Consider the following 24,308-nt stretch of genomic DNA (forward strand, 5'->3'; position numbering starts at 1 on the left):
ATGGAAGATTCTTCTAGGTAAAGATATTTCGGAGTTAAAATTCTCCTAATTCATCTCTTAGCACGAGAACACACTACCTTCCTTAAGACAGCCTTGAAATTCCCTTCAGCAACTGAAACCCTTTTCGAATATTGCGAGCTCTTATATTTTCAACCGCCTTTCATTTTACTTTCCTCCCTTCTGTTGCAGCTGTTGTGGAACATATCGAATAAAATTTAATTGAAAAATACTTGACACTGGCAATGCGCCCGCGTTCGAGGGACCTGTGGGGCGGCGGATGCTGTCAATATATGAACCATAAAAATATTTCGAATGCTTTTTAACTGTCGATTTTCTTGGGGGGAGGGTTCGTAGAGGAGGAGCCTGCAGTAGAGGAGGGGCAACGTGGCGTATGTGTAACTTAATGTTCAATGTTGAATTAAATAAAAGCAGAAAGCCATGAAGAGCAACAAAGTGGAAAGTCCTGAACCTGTCCCAATCAGTGCCTCCTCCTTGGTGCGAGGGATGTGTGCGAGTGAGTTTTTCCAATTAGCGCTTTTCACACGCAGACACACAAACAGAGAGACGGATAGACGGAAAGACAAGCAGAAGCCAAAGGAAAATTTGTGAAAATATCAATTTAGTTAATTCGCTCTGCAAAAAGCGAACAAAAGTTAAATAAAAGCGGAAATCCAGTGCCAAAAGTACAACAAAACAAATACAAATATAAACAGAGGCAGAGACAGCGAAACGGTGGGGGGGCGAAGGCAGAGGCAGAGCTGGAATCGTGGCAAATAAAACAACCTCACACAGATACATCACACACACACACACACAAAGCAGCAGAAGCAGCAGCAACAGACATCACAGTGGATGTGTATCTGCGAGATAGTTGAGTGCTTGGGCGGACTGCAATTGCCATTGCCATTTCCATTGCCACTTGGCTCTGCATTTGCACTTGCTAACATTTTGGTTTGAGGAAGGAGATGGCTCTGATAGCTCGAATGAATGAGCTGGCCAGAAGCGAAGGGCAGAGGGGAGCAGGAGGAGTGGGGGAGTGGAACAGCAATGCGATTCGTTCTGGCTACGAAAACTAATTTGCAGTGGAACAAGTGCTAAGACAACTTTCATTTAAATGCTTGGGCATCCGGCCAAGGTGGTGCGTGGATCAGAACTAAATCTTGGCTAAAAGATTGCATTTATTCCTTAAGCGCTGGCTTACTGGAACTCCCCAATCGCCAATCCCGAAGTAATACGCTCTAATCAATGCCAACTAACATCGTCCTTAGAGTATACCTCTACCTCTCTCAGGGCCATCCCATTTATTGAATAAACCCTGCACCACTCACCTGCTGCACTGTGGGCGAGGCGGACATCCATTGCTGGAAGAGATCCGAGGTGACCGAAGGCCGTTTCAGCGGTTTCCGGCTTTCGATGAACTCCTGCAGACGGCTGAGAGCCTCGGGCGGTGCCCGCTCCGTCAGCCATTTCTCGAAGGCCTCCGGCTTCTCCTCGAACAGACTCGCCACCTCATCGACATCCTGCTGGGCGGAGGACGAGGACATCCCCGGCTTGCCGCTGCTACTCTCCTGCTGTATCGTTTGGGTGTGAATGCTGACGCCGGGACTGATGGTGGAACTCCTTGCAGGTGTTGGCCTCAAGGCGACGTCTACTTCGCGGGATGTAGACTTGAATTTGCTTTCGGGAGTGGGAGTGGGAGTGGGCTTGGGCTTGGCAGCGGGCACGGGCGGGTACGGGGCCACTGGCCGATTGTTATTGCTCTGCCGGTGGTGGTGCTCCAACTTGACCTGATTGCTTATGCCGGCCACCGAGGTGATAGCTCCTGCCTCCGCCGCTCCTGATGCGGTGGCAGCTGTTGTTGGCGTTGGCGTTGGCGCTGCCATTGCCGTTGATGTCTTGTTGGCGCCATTGGTCAGCGGTTTGGACGCCGACGACGACGTGGCGGCGGTCTCCGCCGGAGCTGTGGCGCCGCCAGCTGCCGCTGACACATCTGTCATGTTGCTGCTGCTGCTGCTGATGCTGCTGCTGCTGCTCAGTGGTCTTTGACGGGTGCCTAGGTCGTGCATGAAATCATTGCGAAATGGCCAGGATGTCGCCTCGTTAGCGTGCAGCCGCGTGGGCTCCTGCGGCTGCTCCTCAGCTGCTCCTGGCTGGCTGCTCCGGGAGGCTCCTGCTGCGTGTGCTGATTAAGTCACGTACTTGTCGCCCACTTATGTGGCTCGGGGTTGAGGCTCAACTCAGTGGCGGGATTTATGTGACCCCCCAAGGCAACCTGTTGTGTCCTCCACTCCTCCACTCCTCCAATCCTTCTTCAGTTTTAATGGACAACTCGGGGCAGGTGGGCGCTGGCTGGGGGTAATTGATGGACCACTCGTCTCATCGCCTGGTTAGCCTCCAGATTTCACTTCATGCACGTTTGCCCCAGCCCTTTGTCCTCTGGGTGGCCGTGGCCCTTTGTTTGTCTTCTGATGGCCTTAAACAATACGCTCCCCGCTCCTGCAGAGAATAAGTTAATCCTCGCTCGCCCCCAGAGACTGCCTCCAGTCTGCGATTTCCAGCCTGCAAGGAAGAGAACACGAGAAAAAGTTAGTATTTGATGGCGGATTAGTTGCTAGTCAAATGGAACAGAATGGAAAGTTTAGACGCAACTTTGCCACATTGCCGCATTGCCACTTGAGTCTAATGGCCGGCTGCTATTAGGGGAATCGCTTCGAAATTCTAGATGGCCTGGGCGTGGCCCTCAGCCCTCAGCCCTCAACCCCCAGCCATTAACGTCGGGGGAATCTCCTATCAGCTGCTTAAAAATTAATGTCTTGGGTGAAAGTTTTGCAGGGGTTTCCATGCTGGGATTACTAATGAAATGATGACAATTTTCAGATACCTTCAGGCGCTCGGATATGCAATAAACATTCATTGTTCAATCTGGAAAGCCCTCTCTTTAGGTTTTCATAGACTTAAGCTGCTCTTTCAATTCCCAAAACTCTTTCGAAGGAGCAATAAATTCGCTGAATCTCTTGAAAATCTCGACCCAAAATGCGGAATGGAAATATATTTAAATCTTTGAATGGGACACAAATTTATGACCCCGCAACACCCAACGTGGCGAGGAGTGAACAGGCGGCAAGTGGGTGGAAGGAAAGCCTGCGGCAAAGGTGAGGCGGATTCCTGCTGACGTCAAATGCAAATGGGAATCGGGAGCCACGACTGCATTCACGTTTTCCGAGCAGAGTAGAGCGGAAAATATTTAAAATGAAAATGCGGTGAGGTGCGGGGATCCTGGGAGTGAAACAACGTTGCCATTCATGCGCATTTGCATTGAAATGGCCCTCGACATTTGCATGGAATCACTTTCGGCATTTGCCACGTGCCGCATGCTGCAGCTTCCACCCGCACTTTCAGCAGCAGCATTGACTGGCACCAGCACTAGCGTCGAGCCATTAAGATTGCCATCCCCAATCCCATCCTCCAAGTCCTCCAGTCATAAGCCAGCTCCAAAGTGTGCCAACAGTTTTGCTCTTAACATGCCAGTCCGGTTTATTATACCCCCATATTGCAGGGTATGCTGCGCTCGTGCTAATGTGATCAGCAGGTAGATATAGTAGCCAAATCGCAGAGTAGATGAGCATTAGAGCGAGCGCCGTCACGTTTCCTGGGCATCATCAAGAAAAACATTCAAATATACAGCCAGAATGGTGGAAAGAGGTTCCTGATTCAAGCCTTTTCGTCCTGGAAAGAGTCCCACTTCCTACTTAAGGAACATTTAGTTCTTAGGAATCCATATCCCCCACTAATCACCGGGTATCGCGTTGTCGAGTCACTAGATTATATCGTTTCTTTGCAGGTCTTTGGCTTGGCTATTCTGATGGTGTCCTGACATTGTCCTTTGTTTGCTTGGGCACCTTGACCGCCACTGACGTTGCATGCAACCTGCACTTGTTTGCTCTGCTCTGCCCCTCCCACTTCCTGGCATAAACAATGGCGTTTTGAATAAAACACAAGACTAAGAGCAACAACCATGACGGCAAAAGGCAAAAGGCAGCACCCAACATCCCAGGACTTTATCACGCACTCGTTTGCAATTTCAAATTGGGTAATAAATTCCTGAACTCTTCTCTCTCTCTCTCACTCTGTCTCTGTGTGTGTGTGTGTATATTGCTTTGTTCGCGCCCGCATTTTGTGGGCGTCTGTGGGTGTGGCTGGCCCTGTTCCTTGGTCCCTGTTCCTTGGTTCTCTCGCAACTTCGCTTAGTTGCTATTGTAAATTTAATGTCAACACTAAAGATTAAGAGTTTAATGCGCACTTTGGTTAACAAATTTTTTACTTTTTATAGCCCCTCGTCGAAAGGGGCCAAAGGCGGCCAAGGGGGCTGCACTTTTGACTGCCATAAATCGAAAATTAAGTTGGAAACTCGAAACAACCGGGATTATCAGCTTAGTTGAGAGACAGGAATTATGCAGTAGAATTAACTCGATAAATTTTAAAGCCAATGCGAGGACACTAAAGAGATTGCCATGGAATCGGGCGTATTGGGAGTACAGTCGAGATGAAGGGTACATAATAATAGACGACGATCAGAAGAAGTTTACGAATTCTATACATATTCATAGACCCGGAATATCCCCTCTAAAAGGCAGTTACTTTAGAGGGTTTGAGGGGAAACCAAGGGGGAAAAGCATTAACGAATGTGGGAACCATTTTACGACTCCTCCTGCAGGATTAGGCACTCAAAGAGACCACATTAATGTACTTCAATCAACTATAAGTGTAATTCAGAGTACTCCAATACACGGCTCTTACTTGTGTACTCTGATTGAATCAGCAGCCTCCTTAATGAACATCAAAGCATCATTAAAATTCTATTAGCAGGCACACCATCAGAAAAAACAGCTAAAATTTCTTTCATCAACAAAGTAGACTGCGATTTCTTGCATAATTCATGACCGACTTGGCCGGAAATTGCACGAATGTGAATGTGAATGCGAGTGCGAGTGCGAGTACGTGCAGGAGTACATGACTCCAGCATACCAGAAAGTAATCGCGTGGCTGTGGCTGTGGCTATGTCTGTGGATGCCGTGCCATGTGGGATTTCTCACAACCTCATGCACAATGCATATAACTCTCTGCCTCTCGCTAAAATGCAAACAATTAGATGCAATTAAAGCCATGCAAATGATGCATTTGCCAAAGCGTTTAGCTGCCACAAAAGCGCATATCCCACCAGCCCGCCCCCCACCCTTGGTCAGGACAAAGCCTGTCCGTCAGCCAAGTCAACATTTGCATAATTTCCATTGAGGGCCAGTAGAGCAGAGTAGATAGACGGTTCCCCGATACAGACAGCAGTAATTAGTGTGCGCGGGCGAGGGCGGGGGCGGGGCATGTATGCCTTTCCGTGCAGCAGGTCACGCACATCAAACCGGAAATGAGCAGCGGAAATCGCGTCCATCGTGGCATACAAAATGGAGGAAAGCCTAGCCCCATGCGGGATGCCAATATACTCGTATGTATGTGTGTGAGTGCTCTCGAAGCGATGAGGGTTGAGTGGGGGCTTGAGTGGGCGAATAGGATAAACAGATATCGCATTATCTGATCCAGTAGAGGACTCCATTAAGGCTAAAACGTAGAAGCATCCCACGCACCGCGCTCAACAAACTAATTAGCGAAAATGTCTACATTGGCCGATACTCAAATTAAAATGATAAATAATTGTTTATTTAAAACTGCAATCAGAGAGAGAGAGAGGGAGGGGGGAGCTCTACTCATATTTCTCCTAATTAAAAACTGTATGCGTAATTCTGCATTCTGCAGCCGTAGTTATTTTTAATTAAAGTGCACCACACACAGAGTGTTCGTGTCCGTGTCCGTGGCAGGAGAGATGAAGGCGCCACGTCATTAGCCGTTTACTCGGGGACATGCAAATGACGGAGGCACCGCCACCGCCACTGCCCCCCACCTGGACCTGGATTTGGACCGCATGCTGACCGTAAATAGATGGCGGGGGCCACGGACTTTGTAGTTGTGCACTTAGGCGGCACGTTTGAAATTACAGAATTAGTGGCCGACGCGTCGACCCGTCCCCCCCCCCCTCACCGCATTGTGTGTCGAGTGTGTGCGCGCCATTTTGCTAGCGGAAGTGCCAGTTACAAGATGTGCGTGCAACGCTGGCAACGAGGGAAGGACGGAGGCGGAGGCGGGGTTCGGGTAAATTAACTTTGCGGCTAGTTTGTAGCTTTGTCGCTTTGTCGCCGAGCTGCTGGCCGTGTCAGCACCTTTAGTTTCGTGTTTTCAATTTGCAATGTTGCAACGTTGCATTTTGGACGCGACTTCATCAGCAGCGCTTAGCGGTGCCACACACTCTTGCCACACTTTCGGCCCTACCCTTCGCCCCCCTTTGATGCATTGGCAGGGCAGTCACGTGCAAGGAAGGAGCAGCCTCTACCGCAATGCTGTTGCACTTTATAAGCTTTCAACGATGCCCGCCTGCCTGCCTGCTGCTGACGTTGGCGGTGGCGCTGCCGTCGGCTCCCAACGGACATTTTGCCTTTTTGGCTTCAAAGTGGAAAATGTGTTCAAGGAGAGCCAGAGAGGGAGGCAAGGACGGGGGCCATGTGTGACCTGGTGCTGACATAAAGTCCTCTCCTCCGCCTCTGCGGTAATTCAAATTTTACATTTCCCCCAAGAACATGACATGCCCCAACACGCCCCACACACACACACACACACACTTCGAACAGTCTCTTGAACATTGAACATTTCCGCAGACAATGCTCTGTACTTGTTGCATAATAATTGCGCAAATTTCGGGCATAATTGCAGGCCCAAGACGAAGATTGTGGCCTTAAGCCCTGCCTGCCGACTGAGTGGGCTGAATGGAAACGAGAGTGGGCTTTGGCATGTAATCCTAGAATTGAAATTGTGCAAACTCGTATGAGTATGAGTACACGTCCTCGTCCTCGTCCTCGTGCAAGTGCCATTCGGTTTTAGCTAGAATGTTTACCTGCCAGGCCGCAAGTGTGGGCGGGCTATGACAATGGGGCAGGGGATCTGTCAGATTTTCCCCCTCTGTTGCCACATACTCGTCTGAAAATGCCAGGGGGGAGCCAGGCCATAGCCCGGCAATTGCAAATTCCCATCAAACTCGAGTTCGAAACTCAATCAAGGCTAATATAAAGGATCTCTGTTTGTCCTGACAGATTGGAAGAGTGCATAAAACCAAAGCAAAAACGATTCAAAGACTGCTGGCTACTACTGGCACAGGATGTGCTCTAATAGTTTCAGCTTTCAACAGGGACAAATACGACAAGAGAAATAATCCTCAATCGTGCTCAGGAACAGTCCCTTCGTATTGATTTGCTTTTATTGGCTTCGTTTCTGTTTATTTAAATTTTCATCAAATATTTATTTAAATATACTCGTACGTAGCATGTGCTGCACACATTCGTGTTTCTGTGATCAATATTCATGAGCCAATTTAAAGCAATATTTATACAGTGGAAAGTTCAATTTAAATCCCAATAATCCCCTGCAATCCTCAAGCGGCTAACACTTGTGTTGGCCATTTGTGAAAAACCATTGAATTCAATTTAAATTCGATTCAATGAGTGGCCAAAAACTGACACTCTGCCGCTCCGTAGGTCAAAATTGAAATGGAAATTTCTGCGGTCTCGGAAAAGTGTCAGCACCAGAGCCACAAAATGCAAGAAAAAAACATCATTAATATTTGTCGCCGGTGGCGGAATTTGCACAGTTTTTTTCATGGTGCAGCAGAAATCTTGTCAAAGCTAAATAATTGAAAAACTTTTGGCGCCCGGAGACAATCGCCGAGAGTGGCTTAGAGCCAAAGATGATGCTGCGGGCATCTGCCTTTAATTAAAAGACATTCAACCGAGGAAGGACCGTAGCTGGAACCAGAACAAGGACAAGGACCGGGACCAGAACCAGGAGCTCGAAAGGGAGCCAGAGGCTTGTGGTCGCTCTCAGTGTCCGTCCATTAATGCTACACAATAACCAATTTACCACTTAACTTTCAGCATTCTCCTCGACGAGCGCTCTTTCGTGATGAAATGCCAGGCGATCCGAGGGTAAGCCCCTTCTGACAGGACCTCTTGACAGCGTGCCCTGCTCCTGGGTGCAACAGGGCGTTGCAACAGGCCAGGGCGCATAAATGTCAAGAATGTTGACTGAAAATAGTAGTCCGCTGACAGAGTAATGCAGCAGCGGCTCAGGCCCCTGTCCGTGCAACCAGAGAGGAGCAAAGTGAAGGCGACATGGCCGCCACTCGGCCATTGTGTCCTGTTGCAAGACCAGCGGCCTTTGTGCGAGTTGCCACCTCCAGTGGACAGCAGAGGCTGTTGCAGAGTCTGGATTTGTGGATTCTAGGAATTTCTCTATTCTCTATTGTAACTAAAAGAGCTTGAGCGGGGTTTTCCTTGCCTCAAAGTAGAGTATCATTTACGAAAAGCCTCGGAATCTACTACGCTCCCACCAAGCTGAACAATTTAAATATGATTTTGTACATTTTATAGAAGAGATTGATGCGAAATTGATTTAATTCCTCTCGTGTGACACACGCAGACGAAGTCCTGCGCTGAGGTTTCTGGCTTTCGGCTTTCGGCTTGAAGTGGCAATTTAATACCACTTTGTCTGGTGCCCCCCGGCTGCGGTGCTGTGCGCCTCATGGTGTTTGTTGCTTCATTCTGCCATCGAAAATACAGCAAATACTAGGATTCCGGCGAAACAAGCCGCAATAATAACGTTCCTGCATAATTTGATAACACACGACTCGACACGACACAGCGCCTGGGATGAGTGGGATGCTGGATGATGCCTGCCTCGCTCCTATCGCTTGATGGCCTCGAGATTGTCACATGAAGAGGCAGCCACAGAAAGAGAGGGAGGGGGAGAGCGAGCGAGAGGGTGGCATGCCAACACTCTGGCATTTGTGTTTGCTCAAGCTTAAGTGGCGTTGGCTTTGGCTTTTGTGTGTTTCTGGGGGGTGGTGCAGCTGCTTCCGTTTCAGCTCCACTTGCCCCACAGTACACACCACACCTCAGCGCCCCCTCTGCCACCCCTCTATTGACAGTTGTTCTTAATGGCATCACAATGTTTTGCCCGGTCCCGGACCCGATCCCGGTCCCGGTCCGGGTTTTGTTTTAAGACAATTTATGCTTGATTGCATTGATTGATTAAGCACACACTTGTGCCCCGTACAGGTCCTGGCTCTGGGCTCTGGGCTCTGTCGGTATAATAATTTCCAACTTTAATTAGCTCGTTCATGTGGCGGAACCGAGATGAATTTCAATTTTGGTCTGGGATACCCCTAATCGCGGGGGCAGCATCCAATTTTGCGGCTGGCTAACAGAGAACTTTGTAATTAAAACTTTTGGCCAACACAAATATTGAATAATAAATTGTTTTATGCTGCAGTTAAAAGTTTTTGCCCCACCCCTGCCCCTGCCCCTGCCACAAAATGCTGCAAAGGAGAAGAAGTGGCGCTAAATTGTAAATTTGCCTTCAATTCGATTAGTGGAAACTTCCAGAAGCAATCTCCAAAGGATATCGCCCGCAATGTCAATGTTCAAGCGCAAACTGGGATGAACAGGATCCACTCAAATGGAATATAGAGTGCGCACAAAGGACAGTCTGTCGCAGAAAATATGACAGGACATAAAGCACATTAATTGCTGGAGAACGCCCCTTCCCTTTTCCCCTCTGCTGTCGATTCGAGTCGCATTAATATTCAGCCCACACTCGGGACAGGACTCCGAGTCGGACATCGACACTGCGGCCGGGCAAGGACATGGCTTCATAAACCAAATCAAAGCCAGTCAACGGTTGTCATTTTTCACATGAAGCAAATTATCCCTGGACGTACGATGTGTGTACACATTTCAGCCCCACTCCTTTGCAGAACTTTGATCTTTTATTCGAGTCCTGACTCAGCAGAAACAATGGCAAAAGGCCCCAGAAAAAGAAACAGAAAGCAGCCTTGCTTTGATTTTCATGAATGACAAAATGCTGCTGTCATGACATCAGCTCGTGGCCTTCTGCTGGCCAAATCCCTTTCAAAATGGAAACTAAATCGTTCGGACGGTCGCTCCGCCTTGCAGTCACTGAATGCAATCAAAGCTCAAATTAAATTTAAACTGATTCGAGTGCAGAGCGAGGGATGACCTGAATGCGTGTCCAGCCGAGTGTGTGGCTGCTACCTGGCGATGAGCCCCAGCCCCAGCCCCAGACGATAATCTTGTTGTGGCAGCTGCAGTTTTACGGCTGACTTGACCCTAATTCCTGGCCATTGTCTCTGGCCAACGAGCGATGGATGGATGGGCATTGGCCGGAATCAAGTGAGCAATTAAGTGACAAAACAAAACAAAAGGTGCTCTCATCGGAGCACCTTTACAATTGGAGAGCATTCATGAAGAGTGTTCATATTCAGACATTTCTTGGGACCATGTACTCGTACTCGTATTCATATTCATTCAATCAATTCCGCAGTGATTCAGCCCCTGGGCTAGGGACATTGAAATGCCATTAGCGTGTCCGAGAGGACCTGCTCCTGGGAACCGCAACAACTGCGGTCAGAGCGTGAAAGGGCCACAAAGCAGGGCACGACAGAACCGCAGCGAATTGTTGTGTGCCCCAATTCGACCGCAGTGTTGCAAACTAATTAAAGTCTTTCCCCCAGTCCCATTTGAATAAAACATTTCTGCGATTTGCGGCATTACTCATACGCCGCGTGGCACGGAGTTGGGGCAAACGTCGGGATGCGAGCACACTTGTGGCTCATAAATTCTTAATTTGATGCCAGCATAATGAAATGCCTTCTCCATTGTTCGTCGGAGTTCAAATTGGAAAGTTTTTTCGGGCCCTTGTGCCCTTGTCACCTGAACTTTCGGCCGCTAAATGCTTTTCTGGCTTATGCCGCAAACGCTGGGCTTCCTGCAAGCCCCTAAGTGGCAAGTGGCTGTAGTTTTTCATTAATTAAACACTTGGGCCCCCACACCAGCCACTCGCAACTGACATCCTTGGCTGGCACTCCGCTGCCTTCATCGGATTAGTGTGCTGCACTCCGTTTTGGGGCAGGGTCCCCTCTGCGGGGTGCCTCTGTGGCTTGGCGGACGCCAAGTGCAAATTGAATTGTTGGTTTCGGGTCTTACTTTGGGGTTTCGGCTGCGGTTTGGGGTTCTGGTTCTGGTCCTCCGCTTATCGATTTGCCATTTCGCTGTCCCTGGCCCTGTCCTGGCGCTTTATTCCCGGCTATTTTTATACCAATAATGGCTCTGAATTGTCGCTAAAATGTTTATAATGTTCATGCTGTAAATGTAAATTGCTTACCCAGACACACCGCCACTCGCACTCATACCACCCATTGATTCATTCACTGCCATGCCATACCACAGAGAAATTGTATCCGCCGCGAGATAAGCTCCTCATTTAATGAAACGTTTTTTATTACTTCCTGACACTCCACTGAGCCACGCATTTAAATTGCCCCGCCAGTCGATCTTAATGCGATTTCGATTGCGAAATTGCAGCAGAGTTCATCAGCTACGAAATGCGAGTACATGCGAGTACATACAATGGTAATGAGCTGCTCACAAATGCACTGGCTATAATCATTATGAAGAGCCATTGGACCACTCGAAGAACCAGTAAAAGCTTTTAACGCCTTGTTCGATTAAATAAATGGTATATATGTTGGTTCGATTGCTCATCTTCAACTAAAGAACCATTTTATTAATTTAAAGCCAGATTAAGTACTGATTTCCAACCACATAATATTACTCTCTTCTCAATGACATTGAAAGCGTCTTTGGGTAATGTTTTCATTTGAAAATCTAAAAATGAGATTCCCCAAACCAATTTGTACATTTATGGATTCGAGAAAACGTCCATTTACTGAGAATTTATGATGAATTTTCTACAAATTGTCTCTTTCTGTCAGTCAATTAGAGAGCAGAATCAGAATATTCTAGGGTTCTGTGGAATATTTCAATTTTAAATAAGAGAAAACACAAATTCGTTTCCACCGATGCTGGCCAAAGAGAGTATGAAAGGCGAAACAATATTGGCAAATTGGTTGAGTTTTTTGGCCATTTTGGCCAAGAGACCACGTAACAGAATCCCATTAAATTCGCTCGCCCGATGTAACTTTGTATTATCCCAAAGGCAGGACGAACGAAACCCAAACTAGACCCAGAAATGTCGGAAAAAGTGACAATTCTGTTGGAAGATGCGGGAGAGTGTGTGGGATATGGAAAAAACCGTTTGAAAATACGAGAATGGAAGAGAACATTTTTTATGATTTCTGACAGCTGGTATTCAGAGCGAGTGTTGAATTTATGGGACCAGTAAAAAACGTCGCATGTTGCCAAGAAACCGATGCGGGATATGTTGGCTTTCTGTGGGGCCATCTGCATCGGAAAATGAAGCTTCCACCAGAAACTTTTCCATGTGGCACGTACAAAGAAATAACAAGCGAATTAATTAATTAATCGTTGGTTAAGTTTCGTGTTCGAGTGGAACGACACATTAACGACACATGCACGACACTTGCCCCGGGATGGATGGTCCTTCTGGCGGCTCCTGTGCGGGGGTTTTTTATACGGATGGACACGAAAACCGAAATCTAATTGACAGCCGTGATTTATGCATGTTAACATATTAATTGGACATTCAACAGAATGAAGGCCATCGAATGAATCAACCGAAAAGGTGTCCGTGTCCATGGCCACTACAGGCACTACAGGCCCCTGGACAAGGAACAAGCAACACGAAACAAGACACAAGGAATAGCAAGGACGACATCGAGTCAAGGTTCATTTAATGGTCGGCAAGGCCCCGGGGCAGCAATTTCTGGCAAAAGAATGTTAACCGAAAGGCAAAAGAAAACCCCGCCGCCACCTCCCAAGGCAAGCTCCATGGCCAACTGGAGGGCAAAGAATGTTCCGTAGTCCGGGCACGTGTATCTGTGTGACTGTTGGTTGGGAAAAAAAAGTCAAAGGGAAATTTGCATGAATGGCAAATGATTTTCGGAGACGGCACACAGCGAGTGGCAACTGTCCAGCAGCCCCGACCCCGAGGAATGTTGGCTTTAAGGAGCACTTTAAGCCGTAATCAAGAGGGGAATCGCCCTTTATATTAATTGGCCATATTGCCTGACCTGATAAAGTAAAACTGAAGCGCTGCCAATAAAACTAAAGAGCCAAAGATTAGCCGCAAAACAAAGGGCAAATGAACACAAGAAAATAAGAAAAGAAGAACAGAAGAAACCCCAAAATACCAGAGAACAAACGAAGCAACAAATGCACAAACTGGTCTGGGACTTTTGCTTAACATTAAATTTGATTGAGATTAATAGCGAAATAAATGCTAAAGATTATTATGGCCGACTGCCAGCCTGCCATGAGCCACTGTAGGGGGAATCCCGAAGAAACGGCCGAAGTTCGGTGTTAATTTCATTTCTTATTAGCGGCCAAAGCTAAGGGAGCTCCAAGCCTCGAGACACTGCAATTTCGTTCTAGCAAAATGATTTGCAGCCCAGTTAATTGTTGCGGGGGATCATTAGCATAAATCAGCAAACAAATAGAACTGGCCCATAAATTGGCCATCTCAGTGGCAGAGCCTGAATAAACAATTGTGTAATTTCATATTGGAACTGCTGCCCGGCCAATTGGCATTTGAAATTTATGTGTCCTGCTGGGGAGACAGCCCGAATGTGTGCTTATCCAGGAGTCAGAGTGTCAGAGGGATCTCCCACTGGACCTCGACCACAGTGCCAGCGCCACAGCCCAATGAACTACGTTTGTCCTCAGCTGTCAGCCGACTGCTGGCCAGCGGGTTAGTTTGTTTGCCCAGCTCTCTGGACACCACACAGCCAGCTTGGTCGGCTATTTATCATGCAACAAACTTACGTTTGTCATCCAACCCACATTTCCCGGAGGGAGTGGCCCCAGCCCCAGCCCCAGCCCCTGGATCCCAGTCCCTCGCAGACCATTAACCGGACCCACTTTATGCCCGTATTTTCAGCAGCAAGCGGCGAAACAATTCTTGCGTACATAAATTTCATTTATGAAATTCATTTGCGCCAACTTAGCAGCCGAAAAGTATGCTACAGACATGTACCCAGCGGCGGCAGCAGTGCGTATGAGCAATGTGTCAACTATGAAGTTTTTCGGCTCTGTGTGTCTGCGCCATGTCGTGTGTGACATTCATGATTGATGCATGTGTTTGAGCTCCTCCTTCCTTCCCTTGCTCCACTCCACCCTCCACCCGCCACCCTCCGCCATGCGCTTGTGTCTGTCTTTGCAATTTTTGCTGCTGCTTTCGGTTTTATGATTTCAATCAAGTCAAGTGGATTTGCATTCTTGTTTAAGTTTTCACGGCCTGCCCTCCACCGTACACACTTCTCTCACTGTCATTATCGCCTCGCTGTGTTCGTGCCTCGTTCTCCCTCGCTCCCTCTCCCTCTGCCTCTGTGTGGCAGAGTGCGGTCCCTTAGCTGGGGGACCCTTATCGGGCCGCGCGCATCTAAGTGGGTCAACAGCAGCGAGTGCCGCAACAATGGTCGTGCCCCCCTCTTGACCACGTTTTAATGCGTGCGTCAGTCGCGGCTGCTTATTAGCATTAATTGTGAATTAGATGGGAGTTGTCGGATGGGCGTGACAATTCGCTTTAATTAAACTCTGACTTGAGCTTAAAATCTTTAAACCACTTCAAATTTGGCCATCTTCGGTCAGGCGTTCGAGATTCGCAGCTGGAAAAACAAAAGCCAACAATTGGATAACGAAAACTTGACTGAACTGAACTTTTGGCTTTCAGGCAAATAACGTAAAACACATTTTAATAAATAAATTAAAAAGCGAACGAGGCAAATCTGCAGCGAAAACATTTCTGAGGCAAAGTTCGGGCGAAGTGAAAAGTTTCTGCGAATTTCCTGTTGCATGCCGATGGCATGCAGAGTGCTCGCCTTTCTCATTTTCCCATCAAAGGAATAGTTTATGATGTCGGCAGGAGATCGCCGCAGGCGGTCATTTATCAAGAGGGAACTTTTCAAAAGTGAAAATCCAAATAAATTTATATTAACAACGGTCCTGTCTCGCAGGAAGCGCCGTGAAAGTGCTTTCCCATTGGGCCGAAAGTTGCGTTGGCAAATTAATTTTATTTAAGGCCAAAAACCCCATTTAACATAGCTGGACTAGCCGCAAACTGACTTTCATTCGCACTTGATGCGGGCTAATTGAGGTTGACGTTTCTCGGGGTCCAGCTCATTTAATTGCAGTCACTTTGGGCGACCACACACCTCACACCCTGTGCTCCCAACCCCACAGAAACACTTGCCACTTTGATGGCTGCAGATTAACCAAAGCTGGCTGCTGCCGACTGTGACTCAATTGCCTGGAAGCGGAAGCCCAGCCAGAAGCAGACGTGACTCGGCCGGAAGGCGGCGGAAGAGGGCCAACAACATTGACAGCCATTAAAGATATATGTATTTATTTCGCGTCGAGTACTTCGATATGTGGAACATTATCGCCAGGCCCTAAGCAGGGCATCGACGAGCCATCGCAATACGTTTAAGTAAAAGGCCGTAAAGAAAGAGCACAAATTATGATGGGATCCATCATTAATTCAATCTATTTTCTTATGAAAACTATCATGCAACTCTCTCATGATCCACTTTATGCGACTTTCATGTTCCATCTTCCGTCCTATCGTATCTCATAATTCTTTCAAAGCTGCTGCCCCACTCCGTATCCATTACAGAAACTCCGTGTACGCGAACAAGTTGTAACAACCTTCGCTTTAAAATGGCAGAACTTATGTATTGCACAACTGGCGCAAAACTTTTACAATGCCAGTCCGGAAGCGAAACGAATCAGCGACGGGGCGGGTGTGGGTGGGGGTGCGGGGGCAGAGCACCAGCTGCTGGTTACGGGCTCCAACTACATGAACATGAACAGGAACAGCAGCAAGAACAAGCTGGGGCCGTGTAAGCCACGGTTACGGGGGGGTAGAAAAAAGCAGTCATGGACAATGGACCACGGGGCGTATGAGTCTCGGCTTTCGTTTCATTTGTCTAGTGGTGGGTCGCGGGCTGCAGGTGCACGGAGTTACACCAAACTGGAGCTAAGAAATTTAATAAAGTTAAACTACATTCCGTCCGTACAGCTTCACTTGTTGATGTTGATGGATACTCGTATTTTGCGGTTCCCCAGGCAACCTGCCAGCGACTGCCACTGACAAGCTCATCAAGGTGGAAAGCCTTTAGAAATTCCTTCAAGTTTCCATCTTATTACTGGATGCTTGCCTTATGAATATTTGAGGAATGCACAGAGATTCCCCGCGACAGACTGTGTTCTCCATTAGTGCACATTTATGCAAAAAGTAACTTTCTGCTACAAAGTGGCAGAGGGAAGTCGTGGCGGTTGGCTGCACGTACCTGATGGAGGTATTTCTTTTACCCCCCGCCGCAGGAGAGCGTAGCATCCTTTTCGAGCATAAATTATTATTGCTTTTCCAGCAGAATTTAGAGAGTCCATGTGGGAGAATATTCTCCCAAGTGCTTGTTCATGTTTATGCATTTTGTTTGCATGCGAGCGAGTGTCAAGTGCAAGGTAATTTTGCATTTATGAGGATATTCCGAGCAGGATGTTTCCTACATTCGAATGATTGTCATATCTTGTTAGTCTTCCACTCCCATCTCTGTTTATGCACCTCTCCAGATGTCACCCAATAAAACCCAATGTCAGTCTTCACACGAGCTCCAGGCGGCTTCCACATACAACATTCTGCATGCAACTTGCTTAAATGTTGCAGAATGACCAGAATTACACAGAGCAGATGTGGGCAGGCAAGCTGAATCGATGGAGAGGCAGGCACTGTTCCACCAACGTCGTTGTGGATAACCCCAGATGAAGATGATGATGAAGATCATGATGTACGTGGATCCAAAACGAAATAAACTGCAGCTAAGCCAATCTCCGTCTTTGGTCGGGGCAGGGGCTTCGAACGTTTTCATTACACATCTCGTATGTGTTTGAGTCAGAAACCGAAGGGAGATAAAAATGTTTGTTGCCCGGACATATAACTTTTATAAGGCCATCGGCCGTCGGCCACTGTGACTCTGGGGCCTGGGGTCTGGGCTCTGGGGTCTGGGACCCACAGACAAACAATTCTCGTACTTCGTAGCCGTTTCCTCTTTGCTTTCCCATACAAATGTTGTCGTCTTTCCGTTTCCTCGCACATGGCGGATATTTTACAACTTCCGGCCGCCGCCGCCGCCTCCGCACGACCTTTCGCCGTGCATCTGTCGTGGCCTCAAGTGCGAGGAACGGTCGTTAAATTTTAACACTGATGTGTTAATGCCCTCCCCCTGAAGGCTGCTGCACCTCTCCTCTCCCAGCCAAGGCGCTGACAGAGCCTTCCGTTGGGCGCAAACAATGTCAGCGCCACGGTTGCGGGCCAAATTTGTTTGACGAATTGCCAAAACATCCGAGCAATTTGTGCCCCGAGCGCGAGCGAAGTTTGGCAAATAAATTTGCCAAATGTCACCGGAATAAGAAATAGGAATATTTCATTCCTTGGAACGTTGGCTCCTGCTCAAGCTTTTACGGGCTAGCTGCAACAATAGCCGTGTGGCAGTCAGCCATTTGTAAGGGGACTCCGTGCGACACAAATGGCTGCAGGTGTAAGCGAAGATTGAGCAGTGTAGTGTCGAACAAGGTGACAATGTAGCAGATGATTAGGGGCTGAAGAATTGGGATTCTTATTGTGATCTTCAAAAAGTTTCCCGAAGGGTTGCCTCCCAAGATGTGGTTCGAAAGCCATAGTCCCGAGGTACTCCCAACTTGAAACAGAATAAAACTACTTTTCGTAAAAGTTATCCAACTGTTCGCATTACCTTCGGCCACTTTTGTAGCTTTTGCATTATGCAATTTGTTGCACAACTCCATTACACATCCGCCCCCAAAGGCCCAGAGCAAATTATCCAAATGCCACTTGAACTTGGCTCGCAGCTGAATCAATAATTTCCCCATTGGCCACTCGATTATGTAAGGGAATAGACGGTGTGTTTCTTTTTTTATTGGTGATCAGATGAGGTGCGAGAAACTGCACTCGAACGTGGTGTTGGCCCGCTAAATGGTCGCTAATTTCAGCGTCAAGTATGTATTTAATAATCACATTTGCTTCAGCGGCTGGTGGCTCGTGACGAGCTTCAATTAAAATCTTTAGAGCCCAATGAAGAGGCTCCTAATGAAGTCCCTCTCCTTCTGGTTCGTTACATAATTTTGCATAAATCGAGTCGGGGCTGCGGAGCTTGACATGAATTTTCCCATCAGAGGCGCCCATCAAGGACCCGTCGTTTTGATGTGCTGCTAAGTTGCTGAATCAGGGCTGTGTGCTGGGTCCTCTGCGGCATCCGTCTCACTATCTTTAACCGCTGTCATGTCAAGCGTTTATGTTAGTTTTGTCCCTCCACTTGTCCTGTGGACGGACGCTTCCTTTTTTGTCCCGCCAGCCCCCCTCTGAACATACATATTCAGAAGGGAAAACGCAAACGCACACGCACCATCTGCATATCAATCAGATGCCACAACGCTGTCACTCCTCTGTCACACTGTGCGACACACGGCGTGTGAGAATCCCTGTCAGGCGCCCATTTCGGCTTGCTGTCCTGGCGGCTGTCCTGCGTTCCATCTGCAGTTGAAAAATATGAAACGTTCGCGTTTTGCATATTTACTTTACGTTTTTCCGATTCCGATTCCGCTTCCTATTCTATTTCTATTTCCATTTCCATTTCCACTTCCCCGCTGTGGCATTTTCAATGGATGCCATTTTATATTGCACTACCTCCCCCATCGGGGGAGTTCCCCTCCGATTCAGTCATGTTGAAAATTCTGCTCGCGTTTGCCCGATAGAAAAACTCAATTAAAATGCTCGACGTGTCGCAAATCAGTTGAATATACAGAATGCACAGCACAGAATGAATACATTGTTAAATATTCCGAATTGATTGTGGCATAAATTGATTTCGGCCCCTTGCTGTCTCTTCCCGGCTATTCCTGGCTCTTTCTGGCACTTTCTGGCTCCCATTCCCGGAATCGTTCTGCTGTGAAATGCACTTTGAAAATATTATCATTGGATCCCGACAATGTAACAAACAATCTGCTGGCAGTTGTTTGCATTTCCTCGGGCAACAATTCCGCCCTTCCATCGATGACATTCGCTGCAGAGGCACTGCTGTGGCTGGCATTTTCACTTGCATGACTTTTCCAGAGGAAATCTTTCCGTTTGCTTCTGGGTATTGGCTGAGCCGAGCTGAGGTCAGCAGTGGCCCAAATAGACTCGATATTCCGCTTTACTTACAAGCTTGAATGCGCAGTCATATTCGGGCTACATATGGGGAGCCACTGCAAATTATTCATACGCCCTGCTGGCCAGACGCAGGACAATTCGACCGCAATGTCAACTATTTATGTGGTCTCTGGCACATCGATGGCATTACGTATATCAACCACAAGTACATACAATATTCGAACGTAGGGAATGGAAAATGAATCTCAATTTGTACGCTCCAGAAGCGCACACAATTCGAGGCATACATCAAGGCTGGCTTCTGCTTTTGTGGCATGCCACAAAAATATAATAGTGAATATTAAATTCCCCTCATTTGTTAGTCGAAGCAGCTTTGAGCTCTCTCAGCCATGGCTGCTCGCGTGGCGTGAAGGATAAGGAAACTACTACCCGTACTGCTCCGGCGCTAAAAAATCAGTGCCTTCCCTCGGTATTCCTATGATTTACGTTCAATTCGCCAGACCCTAATGTTGTGGCGGTTTGTTCAGATTGATTGCCTGCCATCTGCATAGAAAGGAGGCCAGGACTCTTAACTGGCTAGCAACATGGCAGAAAGGAATTTCCCACATATTCCCCACGCAAGGTTAACTATGAAATCTCGTGTTGCCTCGGAGGCAGAGTGGGCGCGGGAGTGGGAGCGGGAGTGGGCGTGTAAGAAACCCGAGTAAATCCTTTGGCAAGCAGAGACTTTCTTCCACCTACGCAAAGGACACATGTTCAATATTTGTGGTCGGTGCTGATGATGATGATGATTGCCCAGAGGTCGGTCAATTTACATACAACGATTAACAGCTAATAGATTAGTATTTTGTGTGTTTGCCTGCCACTGCCACTGCCACTGCCGCCCAAATAGAATACCCAAAATTATCGCCAACGCCATTTCCTTTAAAGTGACAAGATGTATATCATATGTCAATACATTACGCATACGCCACGTGGGCCGCCGCCGCCGCACAAAGCATTCTAATATTGGCTCAGCACTCTCTTTCGGGGGAGTGCGAGTATATCCAACTGAGAGTGGCACTCGTAGTGGGTGCTGACGGTGCGTGCAAGAGTTGTGTGTGTTGCCACAGAAGGAAGATTGATTGAATCGAGAAGTGACGATAACAAGCGCAAAGTGAAATGGAAAAGCAAACAGCAGCAGCAACAGCAGCACGTCAACAGAATATACAACTATTGTGCCTGTACAGTCGACCACTGGCTGCGAAAGACTGAGAAGTTCTGCGGGAATCCGTAGATCTTTGGCCAGGAGTCTTCACTGTACGAGACATATGCGTGTGTGCGTGCTATTCAAATGTTTGGCTGACGCCATTCCTTTTTTTAGTCCCCCACGCCCTCCCTGTCCCTGTCCCTGTCCTCCCTTTGCGCCCCCGCACATTGCGTGCACGAAAGTTTATGCACACGTTTATTGTTGTTTGTGTTGCGTGAATTGCGGGTGTATTGGTGTGTGTGGGAGTACCCTATGCTTTAGGAGAGCTAATATTTCTTACACTTTTATGACTTCTCTCCCTTTTAGCCCGCGTGCACCTTGAACTTGTCGAATTGTTTCGATTAAAGTTTAACCAATAGTTAAAGTCCACATTTGGGTGGGGCCGGGGCATAAAAGCAATTAATTTCATTTTTATTGCATGCGCCTTTTCCTGTCCTGCGAGTCCTTGAATCGACACTGCTGGCCGTTAGTCATCTTCTGCCGTGTCCCTGGCCCTCGAAGCCATCCGCGAATCGCTTTTCGTGCCCATTGGTGCCCATAAAAACGGTAATTAAACACGAAAACTAGTGTCACATGGCGTATACGTGATGTGGGTCGTTTTCTCGCTTAATTGCTCGTTGCATACGCTTCGTGTGTGTGTGTGCAGCATCAGGCAGTCCATCCTCTGGAACACTCTCAAGAACATCATCCGCATTTGCAACGAAACTCGTGATTTGCCGTTTGCGAATGCTTTGAAAGCTTTTGAATACTTATCGGAAATTTATGGGCCTCCTCCTCCTTCTCCACTGTCACCGTCTCCATCTCCATCTCCAGGTATTCAAACGACTTCATTTGCATTTGAAGTAGCTCTCTTTACGTTCATTTTTAAGACCTGTTAAGTACGTTCCGAGTAAATAATGACTACGGGAATATGCCACATAAATACAAGTTTTGTGGCACATTTCATCCACACAAAAACCGGAAAAAAGGCAATTTAGATTAAGTCAACTTAATTAGGGTTATTAATTAGCACAAAGTTGTCCGTGCTCTGCTCTGCTCTGCTCTGTACTGCTGAGGCATCTGCCTCACATCCAGATACAAATACGACACATGAGGCAGGGGACAGGGGATTTGGGATAGGGGATAATAAGTCAGCTGCAGGGCAGGGTCGTTGTCTACAAGGATATACTCGTAAACCTGAGCGGAGCAAAGCATCAACCTGAGCCGACTGACAGCATGGACGACAAGGACTTGGAGCCGCATAATTACATGAACATTGTTGCATGATGTACGCTCCTGGAAATATGCTTATGGCCGTTTATGCCGATGCTCTTTTGTTCCATTTGCGTGGGCTGTGAGGAGCGGCCTTGATGCCCCAGCAAGCTGGGGGCTACAACTGTAACTGCGCGCCTCAGTCCTGTCTGTCTGTGTGTCTGCATGGCTTCCTGTTCGCTTAGTTGCAACCTCAAGCGCCCTTCACTGCCACACAAAGCCCAAGCACACATGGAGCACAGACAAAAGCGCAACAAAACAGCGGCATGAACATGACCCTTTAAACAAAAAGCGAATGACAACCAACACATAACGAACCAATGTGGCATAGATTTTAAGCAGAAGCCGAAAGCAGAAAGCACCCACGCTTATGGAAAGACGAACTCTGGGAGGCACTTAAGCGTGCCACAATAGCAACAGAAACCGACTCTCGGCTGAAGTCAACTCAAGACGGGACTGTGTCTGGTTGAATCTTCAATTGCAAAACCGCAGAAACAGACAAACACTCCACACTGCCGCGCTGCCACACAAGCCACATGGCCCACACACACACACACACGCCTCCACATTGACACTTTTACACATGTCCTTTTGCAGATTTGATGGGTGGAGTGTCGGAGTGTTGCTCGAATGAAGATGAAAGCTTGTCCTGTGGCGTTGCTTATGTATTTAGTTACATTTGCAATATAAAATATTCATACATTTGCTTAGCAGCGAGTACTTTTACCGCTCACTGTTGCGCACCAAGCCGCACAGACTGGAAAACCGGATGCCACCAAGCCAGCAACCGGCAGGGTCCGCTCTCTCTCCCTCTCTCTCCGCCTCTCATTCGTGGTGCGTGTGTGTCTGTGGATTTTATGGGGGCAGGGGGTGGCCTGTTCTACCTACCCTTCATCTATGCACATTTATCTCCTCACATCTCGGGGTCTGGTCTTCACAATTTGCTTACATTTCACAATTTTCAACTTTCTCTCGAGTACAATTCAACATTTTCCAGAGCAAAGTCTACGGTCTGCACCCCTCGGCGCGCAGCCTTTCCACTTTCTATAGTTGCCATCTTTCTGTGCCTGTGTGTGTGTGTGCTTTTGGTTCCCTTTTGAATTTTAGTTAAAAGTTTTTTCCACTCGGTTTGTTGGCCAAACAAATGCGTTCTGCGTTCTGCAGTTCGGCTTGAAAAAACACAGAGTCACCCACTTTTCCATCAACAGCTTAACGATTCAACGACTAGGACAAAATTGTGAGGCACTGTACCCCTTTCTTTTCAGCCAAAGCATCAAACCCTTGCCTAAACATTGAGGGGTTTCTTTGGGGACAATTTTAATCACTTATAAACGGGTTTATATCTTTCATTTCCTAGAGCAACGATTCCACGAAAACTAATAGACCCGCTCTACCCTGTAGAGAAGGGCTTTCTGCGCCAGGGGAACCGGAATGAATAGGCCATTTACATAATAACTATTCCGCATGGAGGACGACCGCAATAGAACATTAACTAATATCACCGACAGTTTCCTGCGGCAGCAGCATCCATCCACAAGGGTCCGAAAAAGGGTTGCCGCTGCCCCATTTAAGGGCTTTAAGAACTTAAATGTCAGCAGAATGGAAATGATTTCATTAGATTAGTGAGGTATAGTTTGGGTGAACTTTAGCTCCGGAATGTGAAAAATTCAATTTAAAACATTCGATGAGATCGATATATCCCTTTGGGCTGTGTGGGATTTGAAACTGATTTATTGATTGCCCTGAGATCAACGCACTAAACCTTTGACAGAATATTAAAACTGATTTGATTGAAAACCATACACAAATCTGGTTAGTTTCAATTCCATTTTTAGGGGAATGTGGCTGAAGGGGTGGCTGGGACTCGGACAGTGGCGGGAACGAGTCAATCGAGGGAGTTAAGCCAATTCAGAAATTGCTATTCAATTAAATGTGGCTCGGGGGCAAGATCAACATTCAGCGGCATAACAAAGTGTTGTTTATGTGGAATTAATTTCAATGCAATCTACCAAAAAGAAACGAGTATCAAATCGAATTATGCTAATTAAATGAGCAATGCACAAAACGAGAGAGAGCAGGCAGCAGGCAGAAGGCAGCAGCCAGAAGTTGGCCAACTGGTTGACTTATTTGTGTCGCACGATTAAGCCAGGAGTCAGGAGCCGCTTTTATTTCATTTTTACCCTCAGAAATTTCCTCCCTTTTGATGGGCGACCGTTGGCCTCTTCCTCTTTTGGCCTCTTTTGGCCTCTTTGTAGTTGCTGGTTAACCGTTCGGGGCTTTTGTCAACCACTCGACACGCTTTTAATCCTAATTAATCCTTTTCCAGCGAAAAGTTGGACAGCCGGACTTAAAGGACAACCAAATACTTGAAAGTTGGCCCGAAATGTCGACATTGGCACCTTTTCGACTTGTCGCAAATTAACTCAATGGGCACGACACCAGCAGGAGAGCTGAGGAGGAATAATTTAATTATGCCCATTCCGCTCGACAAGTT

General features: G+C 47.5%; 1 protein-coding gene across 2 annotated transcripts in view; it reads right to left on the minus strand.

Annotated features, from left to right (window-relative positions):
- Pde6 (phosphodiesterase 6) overlaps positions 1-24,308 on the minus strand; it is a 39,597-nt gene that overhangs the window by 10,061 nt on the left and 5,228 nt on the right. For both annotated transcript variants that reach the window (XM_001358731.5, XM_033384278.1), the window contains one exon: positions 1,329-2,559. In XM_001358731.5, coding sequence (XP_001358768.5) covers positions 1,329-2,066 — 738 coding nt within the window. In that variant the 5' untranslated portion in view covers positions 2,067-2,559. The remainder of the gene's footprint in view (positions 1-1,328; positions 2,560-24,308) is intronic.

The sequence above is a fragment of the Drosophila pseudoobscura genome, chromosome 2 (assembly GCF_009870125.1).
Source record: "Drosophila pseudoobscura strain MV-25-SWS-2005 chromosome 2, UCI_Dpse_MV25, whole genome shotgun sequence".
In the NCBI taxonomy this organism is placed as follows: domain Eukaryota; kingdom Metazoa; phylum Arthropoda; class Insecta; order Diptera; family Drosophilidae; genus Drosophila; species Drosophila pseudoobscura.